Below are 26,451 nucleotides of genomic sequence, written 5' to 3' on the forward strand. Positions count from 1 at the left end.
TTCCTGGCATGGACTTGACCTGGGGAAGCAGTGAGACAGCTGATGGAAATGACCTCCCTCCTCCTGCTTCCCACATGGCACACCCACAGGCTGCACTGTGGTCCGAGTGACTGCCCCCCAAGTTCATACGCTGAATCCTAACCCCCAGGGTGATGGTCTCAGGAGGTGAGGCCTTTGGAGGTGATGAGGTCATGAGGGTGGAGCCTAGGAACAGGGTCAGCATCCTCATGAAAGAGGCCCTCCCCCCACCGCATGCGCACACAACGAGAGGGTAATGGTTATGAACCAGGAAGTGGGCCCCCACCAGACGACACCACGTGGCACCCTCATCCAGGCTTTCAGCCTCTGGAACTGCGAGAAGTGAATTTCGGTTGTTTCTAAGCCAGCCAGCCTGCAGCATTTCAATCCAGCAGCCTGGACCGGCCCACAGTGGTCAGTGAGGAGGAGGCCAGCATCGGGAAAGACCCTGACTTGTTCTGACTTTAATGGGAGGGAGTTTCCGCTGGGCTATTTAACCTTTTCCTTCCTGTTACAATCCAGCTGCCTTTTAGGATGGTCGGCAGGTGTAGCCCTGGGGCTCCTCAGGGGCCAGCGTTCATAGAACTGCATACAGCACATGCAGCACGAACCACACTGCACAATGACGGTCTCCCGTCCCACACACTGTGAAATTATTAGAACCTGACAAGGATCATGTTCACACTATTATCAACCAGACCCCAGGAGAAGATGCCATGTGCGGCACACACCACTGCGGGTCTTCTACAAACACAATCATATGGTATGTTTCCCATGTTTTCGGCACCATCCCAATAATTCCCCTTAAGTAACTACTGTGCATGTCAAGTATAAAGATGAGCTCTAGTTATTAGTGGAAAGTGCTCTTCAGGGCTCATCAAAATCACGTAAGAATTCTGAATGAAGGTCTCCACAGAAACCATCGGCTACGATGCAGACACATGGAATGTCACCCTCCTGGTCAGAGACCGTCCCCGAGAGCCGTGTTACCTTTCCAAGCATTCTGCCCAGGAAGTAGTAATGTCTGGCGAAGGAGTCCCCCACGAGCATTTGTGCAGCAGGGTTGGGGTACAGGAGGCCCTCGTTCGTCGTCTTGAAGAAGCCCTGGTTAGGGTTGAAGCCCGACTTCAGCAGCTCGTTCAGGAACTCCCTGAAGATGCCGCCACCGTCGATGCCGGCTTCGTCCAGGCCGTGTGCATTGAGCAGGTGGACGCGGATGCGCTTCTTCAGGTCGGGCTCTGGGGGGTGGGAGCAGCAAGAACAGTAGAGACACTTTAATGCAGGTTCTACACACAGGGTCCCCAGAGCCCTCAACGAAGGGGGAAGTCCCTCTGCATCCATAGCAGAGTGAGGGCTGCGGTGGGGAGATGAGGAACAGTCACCAGCTTATTCCCAGGGGCAATGCAAACAAAGATGCCCAGAGAGGAGGGAGTGGAATTAGGGCATGAGGATAACACTGGAACAGAGATTATTACCAAGAAGGCAACAAAGGTAAGTGAATAAAGATACCTGTGAAATGAACGACCCTGTGACTGAGGCCAATGCCACAGGAGGGCAGAACACCAGAATCTACACCACCACTGAAAACTGATACTTGGCTGAAAAGGAGGACTTTTTGGGGACAGAATGAGAGGAATCCCCACACAGGTCTCCTAAGGACAGCACCACCTGGGGAGGACTAATGCGTCCCGACAGGCCGCCATGAGCACAGCAGGTTTCCATCCAGTGCCAGATCCCGGTACCCACCACAAGCCCTTCCCTCTTCCCTCCTGTGTTCTCCAGGTGCTGTGCAGAGGAGGGAGTGCAACACATGAACGAGAGCCTCCAACCCCATGATACACAGGTGTTGGTACTTCCGAAGTCCAAGAACCTGGTGTGAATGTTCCATAGTGTTTTGAACATAACTTCCAGTGTGGCCTACAGTCTGGGCCCTCACACACAGCAGTTCCCACTGTCTCACCGAACGGTCACCTAACCCACCAGCAGGGACCACAGCTGCACCAGGTAAGCCCGGCGAGCTCCTCCTTAAAGCCCACATGCTATTGGGGAAGGCGAACCCAAACCACCCTCCTACGCTCCGCAAAGGAGCCCACATTGAACGCCCACCCTGAGCTAGATTCCGTCCCTTCAGCTCCTCTAACCACCTTCTGGGGTCAGACCCCTATTCTGCGGTGAGACGACCACAGGCCAGCGGTCCACCTGACGACAGTGAGTGAGCACACGGGCCGTGCTGCACCTTGGAGCTGCGCCTGCTCCCTGCAAGCAGAGGCTCTTCTCTACTCAAACACATTCTTTCACTTTTAAAATTTCACTCCACTTACAGAAGAACATGCTTTCCACTGACGATCAAGTTCCACAAATAGTTATTTGTTTCTAGTATTTTGATTGATATGATTACAAAATATGTCCAATGTCAAGTTCTAGTGAAATGCCGAAAGCACCCAAGCAGACAACCACGGCTGCCGCACAAAGCTGCAGCTGGCCTTCTCACCTTACACATCCTCATAACGCCCAGGCCAAGGGTGGCCAGCCCGGCCAGTGTGCTCAGTGGCTGAGCGTCAACCAATGTTCCAGGAGGTCACAGTTCGATTCCCAGTCAGGGCATGTGCCAGGGTTGCAGGCTCGATCCCCAGGAGGGAGTGTGCAGGAGGCAGCAGATCAGTGATTCAGTGATGTTTCTTTCTCTCTCTCTCTCTCTCTCTCTCTCTCTCCCTCTCCCCCCCTACCTCCGTCCCTCCCTCTCCCTTCCTCTCTGAAATCAATACAAATGTATTTAAAAAACAAAAATATACTTTAAACAGGGATGAACTATTGCATCCTTTACCTGGGTATTATGAGGATGTGTCATAGATAATATTTCTCAAGATCATTATCATTGTCAGCAGTTAGCAAATTTTTTGTAAAAATTCTAAGCATAAAAATTTTGTAGGTGGGAAATGTTCAACCACTGTCCACCTTACGCTGCGGGACTAAGATTCACGCTACAGGACGCTGTTCTAAGGAGGTCGCTGTCTCTGAGACGCAGCACCATCCACACACGTTGCCCTCACAGGCTGAGCTGTCTGCGGCTCCCGTCAGCCACCCCTGTAAACAGCAAGACCACAGCCCAGCATGTGCTCAGAAGGCAGTGTCTTCTAGGGACCGTGCCACTACGTGTTCCTAAGGACAGATTTAGAATATCTACGCACACAGGAAGGCTTTAGTGAGGAAAGCCTCAGTGAGCGGTTACTTTGATTTTAGCTTAGTATCCTTTCTTCTTCAGGAAAACAATGTAATAAATCCTGCCCAGTAAAGAAGTAACACTGGAAAGCAGGGGTGAGCGAGGCTCTCGGGAGAAGACATGGCACAGGTCAGCCTGCCCCAGCCACCGTCACCATGACAATGAGGACGTCAGGAGCCACTGCGTTGCCATCCCGACCCTCCGAACAGTCCCCACATTCTCCCATGGGCAAGGCCCAGCCCACACTGTCACCATGGGAAGTGCTGCGATGAGGTCCCCGTGCCAAGGCCTGTGTCACTATTTGCTCAGCGCCCAACTGCGGAGGGAAGCCACTCCACTTCTCCGAGCTCCACCCGGCCAACCTGCAGGTGACGGGGGCTGGTACCCACACTGCAGAAAACTGTCCTGAGATGGAATGAGATAACCGCTTTCCATAAAGGATGGATCTGCTTTAATGACTAGATGATATATGGGGTAATCATATTAACTAATTATACGTAAATGATCAGTCAACAGAGCACTTCAAACTGATTCACTAAGTAAATTAAACATTCTAAGATAATATTTAATTTTACTAATTTGCCTAGTAAAATACTAAATAATTTTAAAATTTCGTACTAATAAGAATTAGAGAACATCTGTAAAGATTTAAAGCATTATAATGCATATTACACATATTATGAGAAGATTTTTCCCAATCCATTAAACTGAATGCAATTATCAGCTTGCACTTATGAGGTGGAGTATCATCGACTTTGAATAATTTCTAAGTTTAAGGACACAGTAGGCAATTGGGGTTTGCTATAATTGGGCAATATTAATGTCTTAAAAAAATCACCTACATGAAGTAGTTTTAAAGCCAAACTCACGGTAAGCACACACACTGACTTGGGGAGAAGCGCTCACACAGGCTGCACCTGCAGAAAACCCAAGTCTACCATGTGCAGGCGTGGTGGCCTGGCTGTCCGAGCCTTGCTGTACCCTCACCTGTAGACCTGTCTCCTGTCCCTGAGTCCTAGGTCAAGTCCCGCCTCTTCATAAAGCTCGCCAGCATCCTCCACACTCAGCTCTGCTCTGCGCTCTAGGACAACATAGCTGACTTATCATTTCCTGTGTCTTCTCCCCAGGCTCAATCACAAATCCAACCACATCCACTGCCGCCAGCTGTGCACTGAACCAAGGGTAGGGTTCCTCCCCAGAACTCCACGGCTTCGACTGCGAATACAATGCGACAACCACAACGGATTCACGACAGCCTGTGGGTCCCAAAGGAGGAAGAACTTTCCCCCCCAAAGTATGTGAGACAAGGAGTCAGAATACCTGAATCCCCCTCATTCATACATAACACAGAACATAATAGCCCAGGCAAGAGTGACCCATCTCAGCTCATGGCGTCCGGCCCGAGGTCTGCGGCGCAGACTAAATGAGAAAGGGAACGACACCCAGTGCCCCTGCACGCAGCGCCTGGGCCAGAGCTCGTGGCCTGCGATGTGACCCTCCTCACTGTTCGCACAGGACAACCCCAGCTAGCTCTTTACGGAAAAGCAAGCAAACAGAAAACCACCCAAATGAGAGGTTTTGCTTTCCTGGCAGAAAATTAAATTGCTCCTCTTAAGAAAAGGTGCTGTCATTTCCCACTGGACCTGTGACCGGGTCCTACCAGCGTTTCTTTTCAATCTCCTGCATTGATTTAACACAATATCATGGACTCCACATTCTGAAGCTAAAATGATTCATATATAAATTAATATCAAAAGTTTTAACACTGGGTGTCAATCACTAAACCAAGACAAAATGTGTCACTGACCTCTACATGCTGCCCAAATCATTGGTGCACACTGCTTCTTTAGAAGTCTGGATTGCAATGGCTTTTATTCTAGTGCATTTAATTGGGCTGACAATTGATAGCATTTACATAAACAGGTAATTGTATACAAAATACAGGTAATTGTATACAAAATACTGCCCATCCCACTGGGGGGAGCGGGGGCCAACTCAATATCTGAAAGGCTTGTGTGGCAATCATTATTTGTCTATCCCAGCAATCTTATTTGATAATATGCACCTCCCAAATCTGAACCCCTACATTTCAGTGTTAAAAGGTCATTGCAGGACAAGATGATGGACACTCATTTTTAAATGATTATCTTTTTCTAAAATGATCCCCCGGCCCCCCTACCACATGCATACATGACACAAAGAGAAGCATGCATACCATTTTCTGGGGAAAGTTTGTCATAAGCATCCTCATAAATATAATTCCTTCTTATTGTGACATTAATTCCATCCAGAAATGGGCCATCTCCTTGAACTTCTTGCTTGTCTGCATAAATCAACCTTTGAAAGATCTAACACACAGGGAAAATTATAAGGTTATTTGACAAAACAGAATTTTTGTTATAAACATAAGCAAACAAAACTGCTAAATAAATCTTAACTTTTGTATTCCCATAAATCTAAAACCAATTTTAAAGTATCAAATATTGATTTTATGCCTTATCTACAAATGGTAATATTTGTTCATGTGTAACATTGCTCTTTTCCCCCATTTTTTAAAAAAAATATATTTTATTGATTTTTTACAGAGAGGAAAGGAGAGGGATAGAGAGTTAGAAACATCGATGAGAGAGAAACATCGACCAGCTGCCTCCTGCACACCTCCCACTGGGGATGTGCCCGCAACCAAGGCACATGCCCCTGACCGGAATCGAACCCGGGACCCTTCAGTCCGCAGGCTGACGCTCTATCCACTGAGCCAAACCGGTTTGGCTCCTTTCCCCCATTTTACAACAAATTTTAAAAATCCAACCCTATAGTATATATTCAGTATTTTCTTTTGTAAACCCTTGATAAAAATCCAGGTGGTGGAGGAAAGAAGGAAGACCAGCTTCGTACAGCTGTATATGAACATTAGTAAGATCTCCATAATAAGATGTAAGCAGTTCTTTAGGCAAAGCTCCAGCAGAGGGAGCTCAGGAGCCATGCACGAGCGGCAGGCTGCAGAAGGAGCACATTCTGTTCACCTCAGAGAACCGCCAGCAAAGCCTCCAAAAGCAGGTCAGTGTGAACAAGTTCTGTGCATTAGCCAACAGTCACCAGATATAAAGTGCACATCTCTATAACACCATGTGCAGAGGTGTAGCTTTTAAAAAAATTAGTGTTTTAAAAAATAATGCAACATTTACTAGACAAAGAGTACTGTACGGCTCCCTTTATTAAGAAACTAGAGGTTTGGTGCACAGATTCGTGCCCTGGTGGGGTCCCTCAGCCTGGCCTGCGGGGATCAGGCCAAAACTGGCTCTCCAACATCCCCCGCGGGGTCCAGATTGCGAGAGGGCGGTTCTCAGGTGATGCACCCTGGAATCGGGCTCCCTCCTCTCTGGTTCCGGGTCTGTCACCTGAGAACCGCAGCTGCCAAGTCACCCCAGCTTGGCAGCCCCTGCGTTGAGCATCTGCCCCCTGGTGGTCATTGTGTATCATAGCTACTGGTCAGATGGTTGGACGGTCGCTTAGGCTTTCATATATATATAGATGATAGCCTAACAGGCTTTTTAAGTAGTTACAACTAAAGAAAAAATATTTCAAGTTTGTACGGACACATCTGGTTGGATTACACATTTATAAATTGCTGTTAACTATTACAATCTGATGCAAAAAATATAAATTGTACTATTAGCTAGCACTAGGCCACTTCAGAGACTCTTTCATTTGTGTTCCTTTTTCACACTTAAAATGATATGAAATACTGCACACCCTCTCTGGAGAAAGTCGGCCTACCTTTACCCGCTCTTCAAATGGAACCACGAAGGGCAGCTCCGTCAGGATGGCGAGCTGTCTTTCCTCAGATACAGACAGTGGAGGTGACTCCAAACCCACTGCAACACAGTGCAAACCTGTGTTAGGTACACGTACCCTCCTGTCCAGACCCCCAAGGATACGCACTGTATGGTTCAACTTACAGACATTCCAGAAAGGGCAGAGCTATGGGACTACCAGGAACTCGAGGCTGCTGGGGGAGAGGGGCTGGGACTGGGCTATGAAGGAGCTCGAGGTGGTGTGTGGTACATGTTCAACAAAAATCACAGAACAGGACATGGAAAAGATGAGTTCCATGGTCTGTGAATAACTCCCCTTGGCCCGAGGTTAGAGAGCGCTCACCATCCAGGGTGGACTGCAGGGGGCCGATCCTCCCCATCCGTCGGAACCTCCACACGTGTCTGGCAGCTGGCACGTACAGCTGGGTGACCTATGGGATCAGCAACGCTACTTAGTGCTGCCCCCCACCTGTCCCAGGTGAGCTGGTGGCCATTTTATGTTTATTGGAGTTTGCTAGGTCCCTCTCTGACCTCATGTCCTTTTCAGACGACCTGCTCATGCCCTCGCACACTTACTGTGTGATTGTTTTTTTGTGTTTTTTTATGTGCCTCAGGCATGAAACAGCTCTGGCCACCGACTCAGGCATCAGGCTAGGATGAACTAAGGACTATACATCTGCTTTGCCCCTGACTGATATAAGAGCAACACCACCAATCAGGTGTCTCCTTGCCCATTGCCAGGGGGTGTGACTGTTTTCTCTAACACATCCCAGGGACATCTCTGCTGATGTGTAACACCGTGACACACTAACCATCATCCATACAACTGCTCCTCCCTCCCACTGTCTCTAAAAATCAATGAGAAAGATATCCTCTGGTGAGGATTAGCAATAACAACAAAAACAATGGGGTCAGTCCTTCGCATTTACCAAAGTGGCCGGTGCAGCTCTTTTTCTCTTTAGGCTCAGGAGCTTGCAGGCTAAGCACATCTGATATCTGGCCCCTGGCCCACTGCACCTGTTCTGAGTGATGTGTCCTATGCTCCCCCCCCCCACCCCCCACCTGAGGGAGATCCTCAGCTGGCCCCTGGCTCTCCCACACCACCTTCTGCACTGCTCGATCCTCCAGCGACAAAGCACCATCTTGTCCAGGGCTTCCCAGACCTAGGACTGACCCCCGGACTGACAACTTTCTTTTTAGGGGGAGATGCTGTTCAGAGGCCCCACCCTGGGCTCTGGCCGTGCTCACTGGCACAGGACCTGTCATGGTTTCAACCTGGCCAGTGGACAGAGCCAGAAGCCACGTGGTTAACTTAATTAAGTAGGGACAGAGTAATGCTTGTGAAACTGTTCCAAAACGCCATTTTCTTTAGTGTTTCAGTAGTGCCCCTTGTATCTCCTGTATCCTCCATCCCCAAGATTCTGAAATGAACCTAGTCATGCCCTTTTCTGACAAAAATGACATCTCATGTCCTTTATTAATGTTACTTAATTTTTAAACTATAGTATTGAATCTACTTTAGCTCTAAATGTTACTAATATTCAAATTTGTCTGTTCCTTTATAAAACCAAGGACAAGCTCCATTTCCTCTAAGTCCTAAATCTATACCGATGACACCAGTAAAAGCAAAATCTTCTTCCACCCCAACAGAGAATCACCAGGGTTCAATTCAATTTGTGGTTAAAAGAGCAAATTAAAATGAATAAAATCAGGATGCATATTTTAGTCAATGAAAATGCTCTGTATTCCATCAATGACCTAAGAGTTACAATGAAAACATTCATGGTTACTATTCAGTTACCTAATAATAAATTAAACGGTTATAAAGGACAAATGCTGAAAGGCCGCCAGTAACACCTTATCTGCTCGGATGTCTTCCTGCTCTGACAGCCAGTGGTTTGGGGGACAGAAGTTTCTCCTCGTGTCTCTGGACTTCAACATCTTCACCAGATTGGTGATGACCTGCAGAGGAAGAGAGGACCACGTCACACAAACAAGCCCGGCACGGCTGCCAATCAGAAGTCCAAGGACTCCAAGAGCGTGTGGCTTGGCGATCGTGACCTGGCCGAGGCCACCGATCAGGTCACAGTTAGGTCTCATTTCGTGACCACAAGAGTGAGCTTTAGGCACAAAGCAGTCCATTATCTGCCAACGGAGAGAGAAAAGCTAACACAGGCATGCGCAAACGCTGATTTTAAAGAACGACGAGGGAGGCAGTAGGGAAGTTTTTCTCTATCTCATCTCAGCCTCTGGAGTTAGGTCTACTTCCCACAGCAGCTCCACACATCTTAGGTCTTTCTTTTTTAAAAATATTTTAAAATTTTTATTTATTTTTTTTGTTAATCCTCACCCAAGGATATTTTTCCATTGATTTTTAGAGAGAGTGGAAAGGAAGCAGAGACAGAGAAACATTGTTATGAGAGAGACATCAATTGGTTGCCTCCCCCCTGTAGCCCTACCAGTGCTGGGATTTAGCCTGCAACCGAGGGATGTGCCCTTGCCCGGAATCAAACCCAGGACCCTTCAGTCCGAGGACTGGCACTCAATCCACTGAGCCAAACTGGCCAGGGCAAGTGGTCTAACTTTCTTCACAAAGCTTCTTCCCCGACTGCCCCGGCCCAGCCACGCCCTCCCTCGCCGCAGTGCCGTCCTGTAGCGCTGGGTCCGAGGTGCCCTAGCTTCCTATGAACACAGCCCAACCAGCTACTGGAAACCTCTATGACTGACTTGGGATCAATAATAAATTGTAAGTTTTATAACATATAACTAATAAGATCTAATGCCACTGTCTATTTAAAAGACCTGAAGTTCTATATTAAGTAAAAATGTATTTTGTGATAAAGATAAAGCAGCATAAAATAGTAAATCCAAATTTCTAAACTTTTACCCCCAAGATTTGATCATACAACTATTCTGTAGTTAAAGTTAAGACTATAATGGTGTTTTCTAAAAAAGTGAGCTTGTCTTTTAAGTAAAAGGTAATTTGCATAAGGAATTAGGATAAAATATAATTTGGATAGAAATGGTAAATTAGGATAATGTGATAAGTTTCCAAATACATCCACCGGACAAGCAAGATCGCATCATCTCAATAGTTAACAGAGATGTCCCTTTAACACCCACTCGTCAGCATCTGCACACACGGGAGCACAGACACTTCTTTCACGACGCCATCCCAGAAGCTCTGTCCCATGAAAGTGCTGAGAAAGGGTCCGTGGTTGGGACACCTGGATGACATGCCCACAGACAGAGAGGAAGCCATCCCTGACCATTTGGCCATGCAGACCCACAGCATCAGTAAAAGCCTCTCAGGACCTAGAGCACAGCTTAACCCACTGAGCTGTGACACCTGGTGGCATTTGAAAGCCTCCCTTAATACCCTGGTGACCACCTTTCTGAACCAGCAGAAATGAGCCACCAGATTCCTTAACTTTGGCCGGCTGTGCTGGGGGTGCTCAGGGAGTAGGTCACACAGAGCAGGTTTGGGGACCACTGCCTTCGCGGGTGGCTCAGAAGACGAAGACACCCTAGGTTTGGGTTCCACCTGGTTAACTGCTGGACAGAACGAAATATGGTCGTTGCCCACGCACCTAATTCGTGGAAACTCTGCTCTGCTCCCTTCATCTGGGGCCCAGATCAGGCCACAGGGAGCCATGCGTCCTGCGGTGCAGGCAAACACGGGCTTCCTGGATGAAGCACAGTGTCTTACCTTCCCATCTTCACAGCCAATTACACTGGTACTTTATAAATTCAAATTTAACAGATGTTGTGCTGAAATTTAGCCGTAATATGCCACAACTATTAGTATCTTAAAGACATGCTTTCTGAAAAACATTTTGGTGCATTTACTCCATTATTCCTTCTGGCTTCTACGTACCGTCCCTGGAGTCTTGGCACCCTCATGAATTTATCGTCCCCACTGTACAGCGGAGGAAGCAGCACCACTGGGGATAGGGCCGTGCTCACAGGCACACCGGGGCAGGGCCAGGCCTCCTAACTCCAGGAAACAGTATCCCCCACCATCTCCTGGCATTCGTCTCCACCAAAACCATGTTTACGAGAACATTTATTGCATATAGGTCACTAATATCATTAAACTACCTGTGGGCTATTAATGCCATGCTTTCCATTCTTCCTTTACATTATTGTGAAATTAAGCATCACAAAGTTTCAATATAGGGTATTTATTTTCTTTCATGTTTCACACTGTAAATGTGAAAAAAGAACTAATCACATATTACCTAAATATCCTAGATTATTTGTCCTCTTTCCAAAAAAAAAAAAAGAAAAAAAAAAAAAGGAAGCAGAGAATAGGGAATAAGAAAGAAGATACAAAAGCGATTTAGGCCCTAACCAGTTAGGCTCAGTGGATAGAGCGTCTGCCTGCAGACTGAAAGGTCCTAGGTTCGATTCCGGTCAAGGGCATGTACCTTGGTTGCGGGCACATCCCCAGTAGGAGGTGTGCAGGAGGCGGCTGATCGATGTTTCTCTCTCATCGATGTTTCTAACTCTCTATCCCTCTCCCTTCCTCTCTGTGAAAAAAAATCAATAAAATATATATATATTTTAAAAAAGTGATTTAGGCCTAAGAGTGTATATCAAGGAGGGGATGCCAAGACGGAAGTCACTGTGGAAAAGCATCTCAACAAGTGGAAGGTGACAGGGAGCCTGATGTGAGGAGGACCCTGCGCGGCCTGCGGGAGGCACCGCACACCTAGTAAGTCTGAGTTTCTGACAGACACCAATTACGTTTTTAGTATAAGTATGTCCCAAATGTTGCTTTATTCAAAGTATAAGACTATCTAAAATATTACACAGGACATGTCTATATTTAAAAGCGCATTTGTTATCTGAAGCCAAATTTATCTAGGTGAAACATATCTGTGTACTAAATCTGGCAGTACTAGCTCTGGACCACCCAGTCCAAAATACTTTTGCAGAAATGTTGAAGCTCTTATCTTAAATGCAACAGGGAACATTAACTTCTTCGTTAAAACTATGTTTCGTCTAAGTTTCACAAAAAAATACATATTTTAAGAAACCATGTAAGTTAACACGTTAAGCGCCTAGCCTGTTTTGTCTTCTGGACGGTGACTGACAGGGCGCTTATTAACTGGGTCCTTTTTATGATGTCAAAACACCTCTACACACATTCCTTTTCTCTGCATTCATTTTCACTATCACAAGTATTTGATACTAAAAAAGCAAATTTATGGAGGTAACCATGAAAAATTACATAAATTGATTAAAGATGGTGAAAGGTAAGAAAAGCTGGAGTAACAATTTTAAACTGAATCAGAGTTCTCTGTAAGTAAAATCAAACACCTTAGGCAAGTCTTACAAAAAATTCAATACAAAGTAAAGGATACAGCACATAACTTGCAGGGACTTAGGTGTGGCAAATATGTAATATGGTAAAATATGTCAAGTAGGAAATTTATAAGAAGTTGATTTCATAGCAAAGAACACCTAAAAATGAAACATAAGAACCGCCAGAAAAGCTCTGCTGGGCGAATAGGACCGTGGAGACCAAACGCCGGGTCTTCTTGGAGTCAATTGAGCTGCAGGAAAGACCTGCGCTGCCCCCACCTGTGAGCTCCAGGCACTGTTTCCGGGCTCTGTCCTATCTCACTGGGATTAGCTGGATGTCTGTCCTATCTCACTGGGATTAGCTGGATGTCTGTCCTATCTCACTGCGATTAGCTGGATGCCTGTCTATCTCACTGCGATTAGCTGGATGCCTGTCTTGTTCACTGTATAAAGAATGACACTGAAGGTCAGGGACTCAGTCTGGCCTTAGTTACGACTGCAGCACGGGCGCAGTCACCGTTCCTGGGGTATTTGGACTGTGACAGTCAAGACACCCTCACCTGTAGTCATAGAGCATCTGACGTGGACTCCTGCTGCCAGAGGCTCCCAGAGCTTGTCCAGCCCTCGGTCACCACTTGCTAAAATGGGTGTTTTTATAAAGACAACAGTGTTCCCAGCACATTTCCATTCTCCTTCCTAGTAAAAAACAAAGCAAATAGTCTCTTAAAAGACAGGAGGACGTGGCATAGCTCCACCAGGACACAGGACACTGCTCTGTGCCCCTCGGTTAACATACAGCTGCCGGTGGTGTGTCAGGGTCACAGCTGGGGTCTGTCTGCTGTTGTTTGGACTTAACTTTTAAAAGTCTTTTTGAAATGGAAAAACACAAGTCAACACCAGGACAGTGAAAATCCCTCATACTGTGCCCTCTCTGTCCAGCCAGGTGTGGCAGGCAGGGCACGAGTCCCTCCTGCCCCCCCACATCTCCTCCTGTTGGGGAGCTACCCACGTGCATGTCGTCCGGGAGTGCACATGGGCTAAAGCAATCAGAGCTATCGATGACATGCCAGGAGGGGTTTATGAATTTGATAAATGCATAAACTGTTTTAGCAGTGTCAACGCAGGCCTTAGAGACTGACCCCAGTTCCCACAGTGATGAAGAAAGATGACTCTCTCCACTTAAAGCGCTATTCTGTGACCAGCCAACAGCCTCTCCAGAAGTCAGCGCCAGAGGCCCGCGTGGGCCTGAAAAGGAGAACGGCTGGCGGTCAAGGGAGTCAGGTCTCATCACTGCAATTCTGTCCATTAACGAAAGGCAATGCTGTTGCCTTCTTGGTTGATTCTACCTTGAATTCTTCAACTCAAATGTGGCGCTGCAATATATAACAGATGCCAACCGTTTATTCTGGTTCTCCCCACCCACTACCTGTGCGACCAACTGTAACACGGAAAAACTGCAGTATCTTCCTCAGAGTCAACACATTAAGTCCTTTAACCCTTTTCGGTCCAACGTCGAGGCTGACTCGACAGACCAGGCACTAGGAGCAGGTCCAACGTCGAGGCTGAGGTCGACACCGCAAACCGGTTCAACATTCAATCCCGTCAATTAATTTGGACCAGACTGTTTGAATTCCAAAAATAAAATTGGACCGCAAAGGGTTAATACTCAAAAAGCTCTCAGAATACTGTCCAGAACACAGTGTCCACTGAGGGGGATTCTTGTTATTTCACCTTATGGAGCATCTTTTCTATCTTGACACCATGGGAACATCCTTAAGGTAAAGAAAACCTAATAGCCCAATTAATATTCGACAAAGGAGGCAAGAGCATACAATGGAGTCAAGACAGTCTCTTCAATAAATGGTGTTGGGAAAATTGGACAGATACATGCAAAAAGATGAAACTAGACCACCAACTCACACCATAAAAAAAAATAAACTCAAAATGGATAAAAGACTGAAATGTAAGACGGGAAACCATAAAAATACTAGAGGAATCCACAGGCAGCGAAATCGCAAACATATGCCGAAGGAATTTCTTCTCTGATAATGCTCCTAGGGCAATGGAAACTAAAGAGAAAATAAACAAATGGGATTACATCAAAATAAAAAGCTTTTGCACAGCAAAGGAAACCATCAACAAAACAACAAGAAGACCCACTACATGGGAGAACATATTTGCCAATGATATCACCGATAAGGGTTTAATCTCCAACATTTACAGGGAACTCATGCAACTTAACAATAGGAAGATAAACAATCCAATCAAAAAATGGGCAACGGACTTAGACACTTTTCGAAAGAGGACATACAGAAGGCCGAAAGACATATGAAAACATGCTCAAAGTCACTAATTATACGAGAGATGCAAATCAAAACGACAATGCGGTATCATCTCACACCTGTCAGAATGGCTATCATCAACAAATCAACAAACAACAAGTGTTGGAGAGGATGTGGAGAAAAAGGAACCCTTCTGCACTGCTGGTGGGAATGCAGACTCGTGCAGCCACTGTGGAAAACAGTATGGAGCTTCCTCAAAAAACTAAAAATGGAACTCCCATTTGACCCAGTGATCCCACTTCTAGGAATATATCCCAAGAAACCAGAAACACCAATCAGAAAGGATATATGCACCCCTATGTTCATAGCAGCACAATTCACCATAGCTAAGATTTGGAAACAGCCTAAGTGCCCATCAGCAGATGAGTGGATTAGAAAACTGTGGTACATCTACACAATGGAATACTATGCTGCGGTAAAAAAGAAGGAACTCTTGCCTTTTGCAACAGCATGGATGGAACTGGAGAGCATTATGCTAAGTGAAATAAGCCAGTCAGAGAAAGATAAATACCACATGATCTCACTCATTTGTGGAATACAGAGAACTACATAGACTGATGAACAGGGACAGATCCAAAGACAGAGAAACAGCAATCAGACTATCAATCCCCAGAGGGAAAGCAGGGGAGGGAGGGGGTAAGGGGAAGAGATCAACCAAAGGACTTGTATGCACGCATATAAGCCAAACCAATGGACATGGACAACAGGGGGATGAGAGCATGGGGGGGGGGGGAGAGGATGGGGGTTAATGGGGGGGATGAGGACACATTTGTAATACCTTAACTAATAAAGAATTAAAAAAAAAAAAAAAGAAAGAAAACCTAATAGCAGCTGAACCCTTTTCTACTCAAAGACTATACCTTGATTTTATTTTTAGGCCTTGGCTCAATTAACATTTTTCCCCCAAAGAACAGAAATCATGTTAAAAAAAACTGCAAACTATTCTGTTCTAAACTCAGAAGGTCTTTGTAACAACTCAATTTCAAACCTAAAATAATCCTTTACCCAAAATAGTGAACTTTCACCCTAGTTTTCAAAATCCTCAATCTATAATAAAGTGGTAATAAGTCATTTTGAGGCATAAAAAAATTCACTATGAAATTTCCATTTAATGCTTAAACAAAATAAGTAGGGCCAAGAGGAAAATACACAGTATTATTAAAGTCAGCGATTCCTAGGTTCAAAAGATAAGCCTGTCATACGAAAATTATTGAATTCTCAATAGGTGCTATAAAATAATGAGATTATCTGATACTGTACACAATACCTTATATCTACAAAATGGAAAGCTTTATTAACAGAGATTCCAGAGCTTAATTAAATACTTAAAGGAAAACACATATGCTACCATAATACTCATATCCAGGAAATGTTTACATAAGAATTATGGGTTTTAAACAGGTACATGGCTTATTTTTAACTTAGAAAAGTTGTAAAATTGTCAATCTTTAAGAAAGGATATATTAAGGGCTCAACAGGTGACCTTCAAAGTTTACTTGGGAATATAGAAATAGGTAATAAAATAAATTATGCAAACATTTATTACATCCATCTGCACAAATTATAAATTCAATGATGCATTAGGACTGTATTCAGTACAATCAAAACATTATCAGTTACTCTCTCTGATACTAATGCCCATGCTCATAAGTGAAATGTGTTGTAAAATCAGGCCCAGTAGGCTGGATAGAGACTGCCATGCACTCGTAGGATGAATAAGCAGTCCTTAATTAGCCCATCAGGTTAAGTGCAAGCATTAATGGGCCTTTCCTAAAGTCTAGCTTGACATCTTTCTCCAAACATGGCCAAGAAGAAAATTCCATTAGCAATATTAATACAAGCTTAGTTGATCATTTTCATTCAATTAACTTCTTTCAATTAAATAGATAGCTTGACAAAAGCAGTGATAAAAGACCTAAAGGGACAGCTGATGACTCGAATTGAGCATTAGTGCGCGAGAGGTCGCCAGTATTAAACGGACTGTAAATCTAGCATTCAATTTGGAAAATGCATTTCTTCTGCTCTCACTCCTTTAATGAGCAATTTTAGCTGACTAGATGTGTTTGCTGCAGAAATTTCATGGGAAGTCAAGCACCCTTTGCTTTTCTTTTTTTCTACCCCAATAGTTACAGTCTCTCTCAGTGGTGGCAGTTTCCTGCCAACATTCCAGCCAGGGAATCTCCTAACTGCTCTTTCTGCATGGTTAAAGACGGAGATGGTTTAAAATAATTTATATTCAACTTCCATTAAATTGACGACCTTGCCCTAGCTGGTTTGGCTCGGTGGATAGAGCGCCAGCCTGCGGACTGAAAGGTCCCGGGTTCGATTCCGGTCAAGGGCATGTACCTTGGTTGCAAGCACATCCCCAGTGTGGGGGAGGGGGGGGGGCGTGCAGGAGGCAGCTGATCGATGTTTCTCTCTCATCAATGTTTCTAACTCTCTCTCTCCCTTCCTCTCTGTAAAAAAATTAATAAAATATATTAAAAAAAATAAATTGACGACCTTATTCCACTAATGTTTTTTCTTAAAAGATTAAGAAAATAAAAATCTGTAAGAGATCTTTTAGTGAAAAATAAAAATGAAAACATTACAAATTTTATTTGTATTTTACCTTGTCATCAAAAGTACTTAGTGCAATTTTTAACAGATGCATTTAACAATGTAAAAATGAGGTTTTAAAAGAAGGCAAATGTCAAGGGCCGAGGTAGAAAAGGGTAGAGAGAGCCAAATATATGGTGATGGAAGATGATTTGACTTTGGGTGGTGAGCACACAATGCAATATGCTGATCATGAATTACAGAAATATACACTTGAGCCCTGGCTGGTGTTCTCAGTGGTTAGTGTCGGCCTGTGCAGTGAAGGGTTGAGGGTTCAATTCCTAGTCAAAGGCACATACCTGGGTTGCAGGTTCAATCCCTGGCCCCAGTCAGGACACATGCCAAAGCAACCAATCAATGTGTCTCTCTCACATCAATATTTCTCTCTCCCTCTCTTCTTGCGCTAAAAGGCAATGGAGGAGTGACATCAGAGCAATGGCGCTGTGACAGCACACCTTGTCCTTTCCCCTTGAAATTTCATCAGCTTAACCAACTATAATTCAACAAAGAAATCCCTGCTCAACACAGATGCACACCTGAGAGACCCACGCACTGAAACATCTAAAGGTGAGCAACCAGTAATAAATGGGGAGATGAGAAGGGAGGAAACGCAGATGGCCTGCAGATGCAGCCCTGCAGCCAGGAGCTCGAAGCTCGGCCGGGAAAGAGGAGAAAGCCTGTGGCAGCAGGCACTTCCTGTGGCCAGAAGAAACAGAGCTGCAGGAAGCGGGAGCAGGTGGGGGTCGTCGGGGGGTGGTGTGTGCGTAGCTCCACAGGGCAAAGCGGCGAGGGAGCAAACAGTATCTGAGTCAGCAGCAGCCTGACAGAGCAGGGGGTTCTGCTGTGCAGTTCTCCACTGTCAGGCTGGCAGTGGTGTTTCAGACAAAGAAATGGAACCACAGAGCCCTGCCGCCACTTGGACTCCCAAAACTCGCCTCCTGTTGCCCTTGGAGTCGGGTCCAGGAGCATATTATTTCTAAACCAAGAGCTGTTGCAGTAGAACCACTATTTTCCCCTGTGACTGATCCCTAGGAGGTGTGCTTGAGGCAGTACCCCATGGAGATCAGGGGTCACCATTGTGATGAGGGCAAAACAAACGCTATCCCCAAGCAGTGTTGGCTATACTCTCTTAAGGAAGCTGTGGAAGTCTAGAATGGGAGATCACAGAGGTAAAAAATCTTCCAATTCACCATCTACTGGAACATAGCAGAAAGACCCTATTCAGAGAAAGCTGCTATATAGAAGGCCATTAATATAGACAGGTATTCATGCCTAGGGAAAGGAGAACAGCAAATACCATGAATAACCACAGTAATGAGGATGAGCAGAAAGAAAATGAAAAATCCCCAAAAAGCAAGCTGGAACACATGGAAATATGTGATATAAATGACAGATTTCAAGATTGCAGTTCTGAAAATACTCAACAACATGAGAAAATACAGACAAGCAATTCAGCACACTCAGAAAACAAATCAATGAACAAAACAGGTACTTTACGAAAGAGATTGAAACTTTAAAAAAGAACCAATTAGAAATCCTGGAAATGAAGCATGCAATTAAGATTAATAGTGAACTACTGAACATAGAAAACAGAGCCAACCAGATGGAGGAAAGAATTAGTGATATTGAAGATAGGAATCAAGAAATGACGCAGAGGGAAAAAGAGAGAGACCTGAGCATAAAGAAAAATGAAAGAGCTCTACAAGAACTATCTGACTCCATCAGAAAAAGCAATATTAGAATTATAGGCATTGCAGAGGAGGAGGAGAGGGAGTAGGCAATGGAGAGTCTACTCAAATAGCAGATGAGAACTCCCCAAACCTATGGGAAGAACTAGGTCCTCAAATCCAAGAAGCAAACAGAACACATAGTTATCTCAATCCAAAGAGGCCCTCTCCAAGGCACTTGGTATTAAAACTGTCAAAAATTAATGACAAAGAAAAAATTCTCAGAGCAGCCAGGAAAAGAAGGGAGTGATGTACAAAGGAAAACCCATCAGAATTTCATCCGCCTTCTCAGCAGAAACTCTACAAGCCAGAAGAGAGTGGAACCAAATATTCAAACGTCTGAAAGACAGAGATTACCAGTCATGAATAATATATACAATAAATTTACCCTTTAAATATGGAGGAGAAATAAAGATGTTCCCAAATATACAGAAGCTGAGAAGTTTATTACCAGAAAACTTCCATTTCAGGAAATACTCAAGGGAGTTATTTTACCTGAAACAGAGAATGTAAGGTCACAACACTATGAGTAAGATCACCAAAAAACTTACAGCATGAACAGGGATTATTTGTGACAACAAAAACATAAAAAGAAGGGGGGTAAAAGTCTGAACTGGCAAAGGAGAATGAAGATCAGATGCACTCAAAAGAAAAACAACTATGGTATGTATGAAACTTTATTTTTTATAAACCTAATGATAACCACACACAAAAATCCCCAAACCAGGACATAAAGCTTTAAAAAAAGAGGAAAAAAGTATGAAATACCACCAAACAAAAACAACAGACAGAAACACAAAGGAAAAGAACCAATGGAGGCACAGAGCTATCCTCAAACATCAATTACCCTATATGTAAGTGGTCTGAATTCACCAATTAAGAGGCACAGAGCGAGTGCACTTCTCTTTTCCATCAAAGACTGAAGACTGAGCTAAAACACTGAAGATGTCTCACTGGAGCAGAGCAGACTGGCACAGAATGGAGAGCAAAGCACAGCGATGCAGACCAGTGCAGAGCAAAGCAGACATTGAGGAGCAGAGCTGTCTACTGGGGAAGGGTCTGGCCCAGGGCTGCCAGACATAATCAATCCCAGTATCTTTCTAAATCTCTCTCTTCTCTTGGCTTCTATGCCTACTTTCCCCCAAACCACACTCCATGTTTTTCTTCTTACCTCCCTGGCAGCTCACACTCAGTCTCCTGTGAAAGGCTGCCTCCTCTTCGCCCCACCCCACTGATAAATGTTGTCATGTCCTTGGCCTCCATTCCAGACTCTATGTTTTTGCCATCTACACCCTCCCCCAAAGGGACGTCATCCCTTCCCATGGCTTTAAACATCACAACATGCTCAGGACTCCTAAGTTCTTATCTCCAGCCCAGACCTCCCCTTCACCCCTGGACTTCCAGACACAGCCATCCAACGGTAACCAGACTTTTCCAAGTGGGTGCATCATAGACATCTCAAGTTGGACACATCCAAAAGAAGACTTTTTGTCTTTCCACACCAAATGTGTTCCCTCCTGTCTCCTCATCAGTATATGTTACCACTATACCCCCAGTTGCTCAAGACCCAAACCTAGGGGTTATCTTAGATTCCCCCCTTTCTAGCACCTCTCCACTTCCAGCCTCTCAGCAAGTCTTCTTGGCCTTATCGTCTCAGTAGACTCTGTATCTGTCCACTTATCACCCCTTCACTGCACCACCCTAGTCATTCTCTTTTCTTCTTCAGACTATGGGAAGAGCCTCCTAATTGGTATCTCTATTTCTAGACTTGCCGCCCCCCACCCCTGCCCTTTTCTTTGAGAACTCTTTTAAGGCCATAAATAGAGTATTCACTTCTCTGCTTAGAACCAATACTGGCAAAAAAAGAGGCACCGAGTAGCAGAGTAGATAAAAAAAACAAAACCCAACCATATGCTGCCTACAAGAAACACATTTAAGTTGCTAAGAAAAAGGTATTTGCAAAGTAAAAGGGTGGAAAATGATTCTCCAAGCAAATAACATCCACAGAAAAGCACATGTAGCCCCACCTGTATCTGACAAAATGGATTTCAAGATAACAAAGATAAGAGACAAAGATGGAACTTTATAATGATAAAGGGAACACTGCATCAAGAAAACATAACACTTCTTAATATATATGCAGCCAACCAGGGAGCACCAACATATATAAAACAACTACTCACAAAGCTAAAGGGAGAAACGGATCAAAACACAATCATAGTTGGAGACCTTAATACTCCATTGACAGCTCTAGACAGATCAACCAAACAGAAAGTCAATAAAGAAATATCGGCCTTAAATGAAACACTAGACCAAATGAACATAATTGTCATTTACAGAACCTTTCATTCCAGAACATCAGATTATACAGCCTTCACCAGTGCACATGGAACATTCTTAAGGATAGACCATATGTTGGGTCACAAAACTAGCATCAACAAATTCAAGAAGGTTGAAATGATACCATGCATATTCTCTGACCACAATGCCTTGAAACTAGGAATCAACTGCCAAAAGGAAGTAAAGAAACCCACACATACACGGAGATTAAACAACATACTACTAAGAATGACTGGGTTAAAGAATAAATAAAAGATGAGATCAAAAGATATATAAGTGAGAATGACAATATGACATATCAGAACTTCTGGGATGCAGTGAAAGAAGTAATAAGAGGGTCATTACAGGCCTATGTCAAGAAACAAGAGAAATCCCAAGTAAATAACCTAACATCACATCTTAAAGAACTAGAAAAAGGAGAATAAAAGCAACCCAAAGTCAGCAGGAGAAAGGAAATAATAAAAATTAGAGCAGAACTGAATGAAACAGAGGACAAAAAGACTTTACAAAAAAATTAATAAAACAGCCCTAACTGGTTTGGCTCAGTGGATAGAACCATCTACTGGCAAAAAAAAAAAAAGAGGCAAGAGGCAGGCGATCAATGATTCTCTCTCATCATTGATGTTTTTCTATCTCTCTCTCTCTCTGAAATCAATAAAAATATATTTTAAGTAAAAGAACCCCCCACCAGAAACCTATGTTCATGATGACCAATGTCAACCCAATAAATTTAATAAAAAATAAATAGATAAATTTTTAAAAAATCAATGGAAAAAATATCTTCAGGTGAGGATGAACAAAAAACCAAACAAGCAATAAGAAATGTACACTTGAAACCTATATAATCTTATTAACCAATGTCACCCCAACAAATTTAATTAAAAAAAAAAAAAAAAAAGAGACCTAACCGGTTTTGCATGTCGGCCTACAGACTGAAGAGTTGTGGGTTCAATTCCAGTCAAGAGCACGTACTCAGCTGCAGGCGCAATCCCTGGCCGGGGTCGAGATGTGTGCGGGGTCGAGATGTGTGCGGGAGGCAACCAATCAATGTGTCTCTCTCATATCAACGTTTCTCTCTCTGTCCCTCCCCTTCCCTTCCACTCTCTTTAAAAATCAATGGAAAAAATATCCTTGGGTGAGGATTAGCAAAAAAAAACCTAAATAAATAAAATAAGTTAAAAAAAAAAGAACTAAATATACAACATCTAAAATAGCAAAACAAACAACCCCCCCCCCCCAAAACCAACAACAACAAAAGGCAAACAAAATGACTTAATTTAAAGTTTGGGACTGCGAATCCCACCTACTGACGCGGGAAGGAGAGCACCCCTGTGCTGCATCTGACCTTGAACAGCTGGATCCACCGCTTCTGCTCCATCTGGATGCACTGCTGCATCTCGGCGCTCGTGGTCACCCCGATGCTCTGAAACGCGGTGACGTACTCCTCCCGGACCTCGGGCTTGGTCTCCGGGTAAGCTAGCTTGATGATCCCAAGGCAGGCATCGCGGAGGCAGCGGGACAGCACCACCAGCTCTTCCAGAGTGAAAGGCATCAGGGATGATTGTCTCTGACCTGCGGCTGGAAAACAAGCCAACTCCCATCACAATTTTAGGAAAGTTCTCACACACCGACAGACTTAGAAGAATGAAGGCTTCCCTGTCCTCTATGGGCTTGGAGAGGTGAGACCAAGGGGCCAGCAACAATTGGATTCCTCAGGTCTCACCTTCTATGGGGTCCCCGAAGAATTCATTATCATGTATGGAGATCAGAGAGTGACTAAACAAGGAGCTGAACAGGTAGAAGAGTGGGATGATGCGGCTGGAATCTTCAAAGGACATGGGAGAGCCCCTTGATATCACCTGAAGCAGTGGCACCATCGACCTAAGTGGGGAGGAGAGAAGACACGACACCAGACAAACACAATCAGGGAACTTCACATTCATGGGAGCAACGAATCCACCTCAAGGAAAGGTGAAGTCCTTCTAACAATGTAGGCTAATAAACAACAGACTAAAACCCAGGAACCAACCGGCCACTCTTTACTCATGGGGCCCAAGGACAGCCCTCGGAGGAGAGCGGCAGTATGCCAGGCCACTGTTACTGATGCACACTTTACTGTTATGTTGAAATGCCCCCTCCCCCTCTATTTCACACATTCAACAAAGCAGACCATCTGGTGCCATGAAAAATTTATCCAGCTACTTAACATTCAGGAACATTCACACAGGTGAATACTGAACCCCGTCAGAAACTGCAGGAAGAAAGTCTCCCCTTCTCAACCCTGGGCCCTGTTTCTATTGTCCAAGTTCATCACCTAGCTCTGTTACTGCTTCTGCTTTTACGAGCAGTCACTGACCACACAGAGCAGTCTAAGGTGAGGGGGTCCTGAGAGAGGTTTGGAGTCTCCTCACCGGTCAAGGGCTGTAATGCATTACACATACTTCACCCCCTCCAATCTGTTCCCTTTCTCTCATGGTTGAATGAGGTCCCATGGTCCCCTACAGCAGGTCCAATCAATCCTGGGCAATCGATGCTGTGGGCACCGTGAGTATCTATTTCCACAAAGCCACACGAGGAGAGATGTGGCCCGCTCTGTACAGATGACTTGGACACATGGCTCCTCTCACTCAAGGCTGACTGTCCCTGACACGAAGGCACTAAAACAGGACCCTCCTTTCTCTGCAAACCACATTAAAAAGCTTGAGGTCAGGATCCTCAACACGAGACGCCTAGCCCATCTAATACATCACACCTAACCACACTGCCGATGAAGGCACACTCAAATGCTGGACACGCCACCCTCACCCCCCAAACATTCCTTCTTTCAACTTCTTACCCTCACCTCCAAAGAAGCCAAACAAGAAAATAAAACAAAAAGAAACACTCTTCTTTACAGCCTGGCCCTAAACCTGGGCCTTCCTCTCATTCTTGTGGGCTGGCTCCCAGCTGGGCCCTGGACGAGGCTGTATCTCCAGGGCATGAGCCTCACGTGCAGGTGCATCCTGAGTTCTGTCCCCAGTAAACTGAGTCACACATGCCACCTTTCTGCACGACAGTGTGGAGGGACCAACTTAGACCTCTGACAGAGGGGTCGTTCCTTATGGGAATAGCCTAAGACAGTTTGCATGAACATTCATTTCTCTACCTGTTACTCATTCAGTTTCAATATGTAAAGATTCTTGCCTTCAAGTGACATAATGATTCAGATAAGAAAAATTAAATTATTTCAACATAAAGTTTTAAAAACCAACTTCTACAATATTTGATATCTTTTAATATTTGTAATGGTACTAAATTTGCTTCAGTTCGGCCAGTGTGGCTCATTGGTTAAGCATTGAATTATGAACCAGGAGGTCACAGTTCAATTCCCGGTCAGGGCACATGCCCGGGGTCGCGTGCTCAATCCCTAGTGAGGGGCGGCAGGAGGCAGCCAATCAACGATTCTCTCTCATCATTGACGTTTCTATCTCCCTTTCCCTTCCTCTCTGAAATCAATAAAAATGTTCAAAAAATTTGCTTCAAATCTGTATTTTCAATCTCAAAAGCACAGGCAAGTCATATGGAACAAAGAAATGTCAAGTCTCTGTTTTCCAAAAATGACTAAGAGTTTTAAGAGAAATTTACCCTCAGATAAAGCCATACTCCTAATAATACAGATGAACTGCTGTAAAATTGGCACTGGTTACTTCTTTTTATGAAATTGAGACCATCTAGAAGTTATCTTCTAATATGAAATAAGCTAGATATAAGCAGTACTTAAAATACTATACAGTATTTTTTTATTATTTGCTACTTCCTTAAGCTCAATTTCTATGTCTGTGGGATACATACCCTGTGATCATCTGCGTTGTCATTGAGGATATGAGAACCCAAAGGTGCCTCAGAAACCTGGCATTAAAGGCTAAGCTGTAGAGAAGCCTAAAAAGGAATGGGGGAAATAAGAGTCAGTAAATACTTGCTCAATATGTTTCTTCCAAAAAGCAGTGAGCTGAGGAAACTGTACAATTTGGAATCTGTCTGTATTAACCCCTCAAATGCATGCGCCCCACGCCAGGCTGCAGGGACCCTGCCCACTGCTCCTGAGCGAAAACCCCGAACTGCCAGAGATCCCACCATAAGACAGCTGAGTTTGCTCCCTCTGAGGAGATGTTGCAGGATGTGAATATACTAGAATAGTATGCATTATACTAGAGGCCCGGTGCACGAATTCATGCATGGGTGGGGTTCCTCGGCCTGGCCAGCAATTGGGGTGATTGAGGGCATCTCACCCAGTCCTGATCGGCTGGCCTGGGGGAGGGACCACAGGAGGTTGGCCAGCTGGCCAGGGGGAGGGACCACGGGACGTTGGCTGTGGGAGTGCACTGACCACCAGGGGGCAGCTCCTGCGTTGAGCGTCTGCCCCCTGTTGGTCAGTGTGTGTCATAGCAACCAGTCGACCAGTCGTTAACGGTTGCTTAGGCCTTTATATATTCACTAGAGGCCCGGTGCATGGAATTTGTGCAGGGGGGCGTGGGGGGGGGGGGAGAAGGGGAGTGTCCCTCAACCCGGCCTGCACCCTCTCCAATCTGGAACCCCTTGGGGGAATGTCCGACTGCCGGTTTAGGGCCGATCCCAAACTGGCAGTCAGACATCCCTCTTGCAATCTGGGACCACTGGTTCCTAACCGCTCACCTGCCTGCCTGATCGCCCCTAACCACCTCTGCCTGCCAACCTGATCACCCCCTAACTGCTACCCTGCCAGCCTGATCGCCCCCAACTGCCCTCCCCTGCCAGCTTCATCGCCCCTAACTGCTCTCCTCTGCCGTCCTGATCACCCCTAACTGCCTCTGCCTCGGCCCCCGCCACCGTGGTTTTCTCCAGAAGATGTCCGGTCTAATTAGCATATTACCTTTTATTAGTATAGATTAGTATAGATAGACTATAGAGGCCTGGTACACAAAATTAGTGCATGGGTAGGGTCCCTAGGCCTGGCCAGCGATCAGGGCCAATTGGGGCCTTCCAGCTGCCGGCCAGGGCCTCCCTTCGTTCCGTGCTTCCCCCTGGCAGTCAGCGCATGTCATAGTGAGCAAACTCCCCATCAA

General features: G+C 45.1%; 1 protein-coding gene and 1 pseudogene across 1 annotated transcript in view; both read right to left on the reverse strand.

Annotated features, from left to right (window-relative positions):
* The window catches only part of UBE3C (ubiquitin protein ligase E3C), a 121,361-nt gene that overhangs the window by 31,425 nt on the left and 63,485 nt on the right, over positions 1 to 26,451 (reverse strand). The window contains exons 10-17 of the mRNA XM_014445614.2: positions 25,202 to 25,288; positions 23,094 to 23,251; positions 22,716 to 22,948; positions 8,911 to 9,015; positions 7,397 to 7,484; positions 7,016 to 7,113; positions 5,454 to 5,586; positions 1,009 to 1,256 (exon numbers count right to left, since the gene is read on the reverse strand). Of these exons, the coding sequence (XP_014301100.1) occupies positions 1,009 to 1,256; positions 5,454 to 5,586; positions 7,016 to 7,113; positions 7,397 to 7,484; positions 8,911 to 9,015; positions 22,716 to 22,948; positions 23,094 to 23,251; positions 25,202 to 25,288 (1,150 nt within the window). The remainder of the gene's footprint in view (positions 1 to 1,008; positions 1,257 to 5,453; positions 5,587 to 7,015; positions 7,114 to 7,396; positions 7,485 to 8,910; positions 9,016 to 22,715; positions 22,949 to 23,093; positions 23,252 to 25,201; positions 25,289 to 26,451) is intronic.
* Positions 7,655 to 7,799, reverse strand: LOC111823342 (annotated as a pseudogene).

The sequence above is a fragment of the Myotis lucifugus genome, unplaced genomic scaffold, assembly GCF_000147115.1.
Source record: "Myotis lucifugus unplaced genomic scaffold, Myoluc2.0 scaffold_471, whole genome shotgun sequence".
Lineage (NCBI taxonomy): Eukaryota > Metazoa > Chordata > Mammalia > Chiroptera > Vespertilionidae > Myotis > Myotis lucifugus.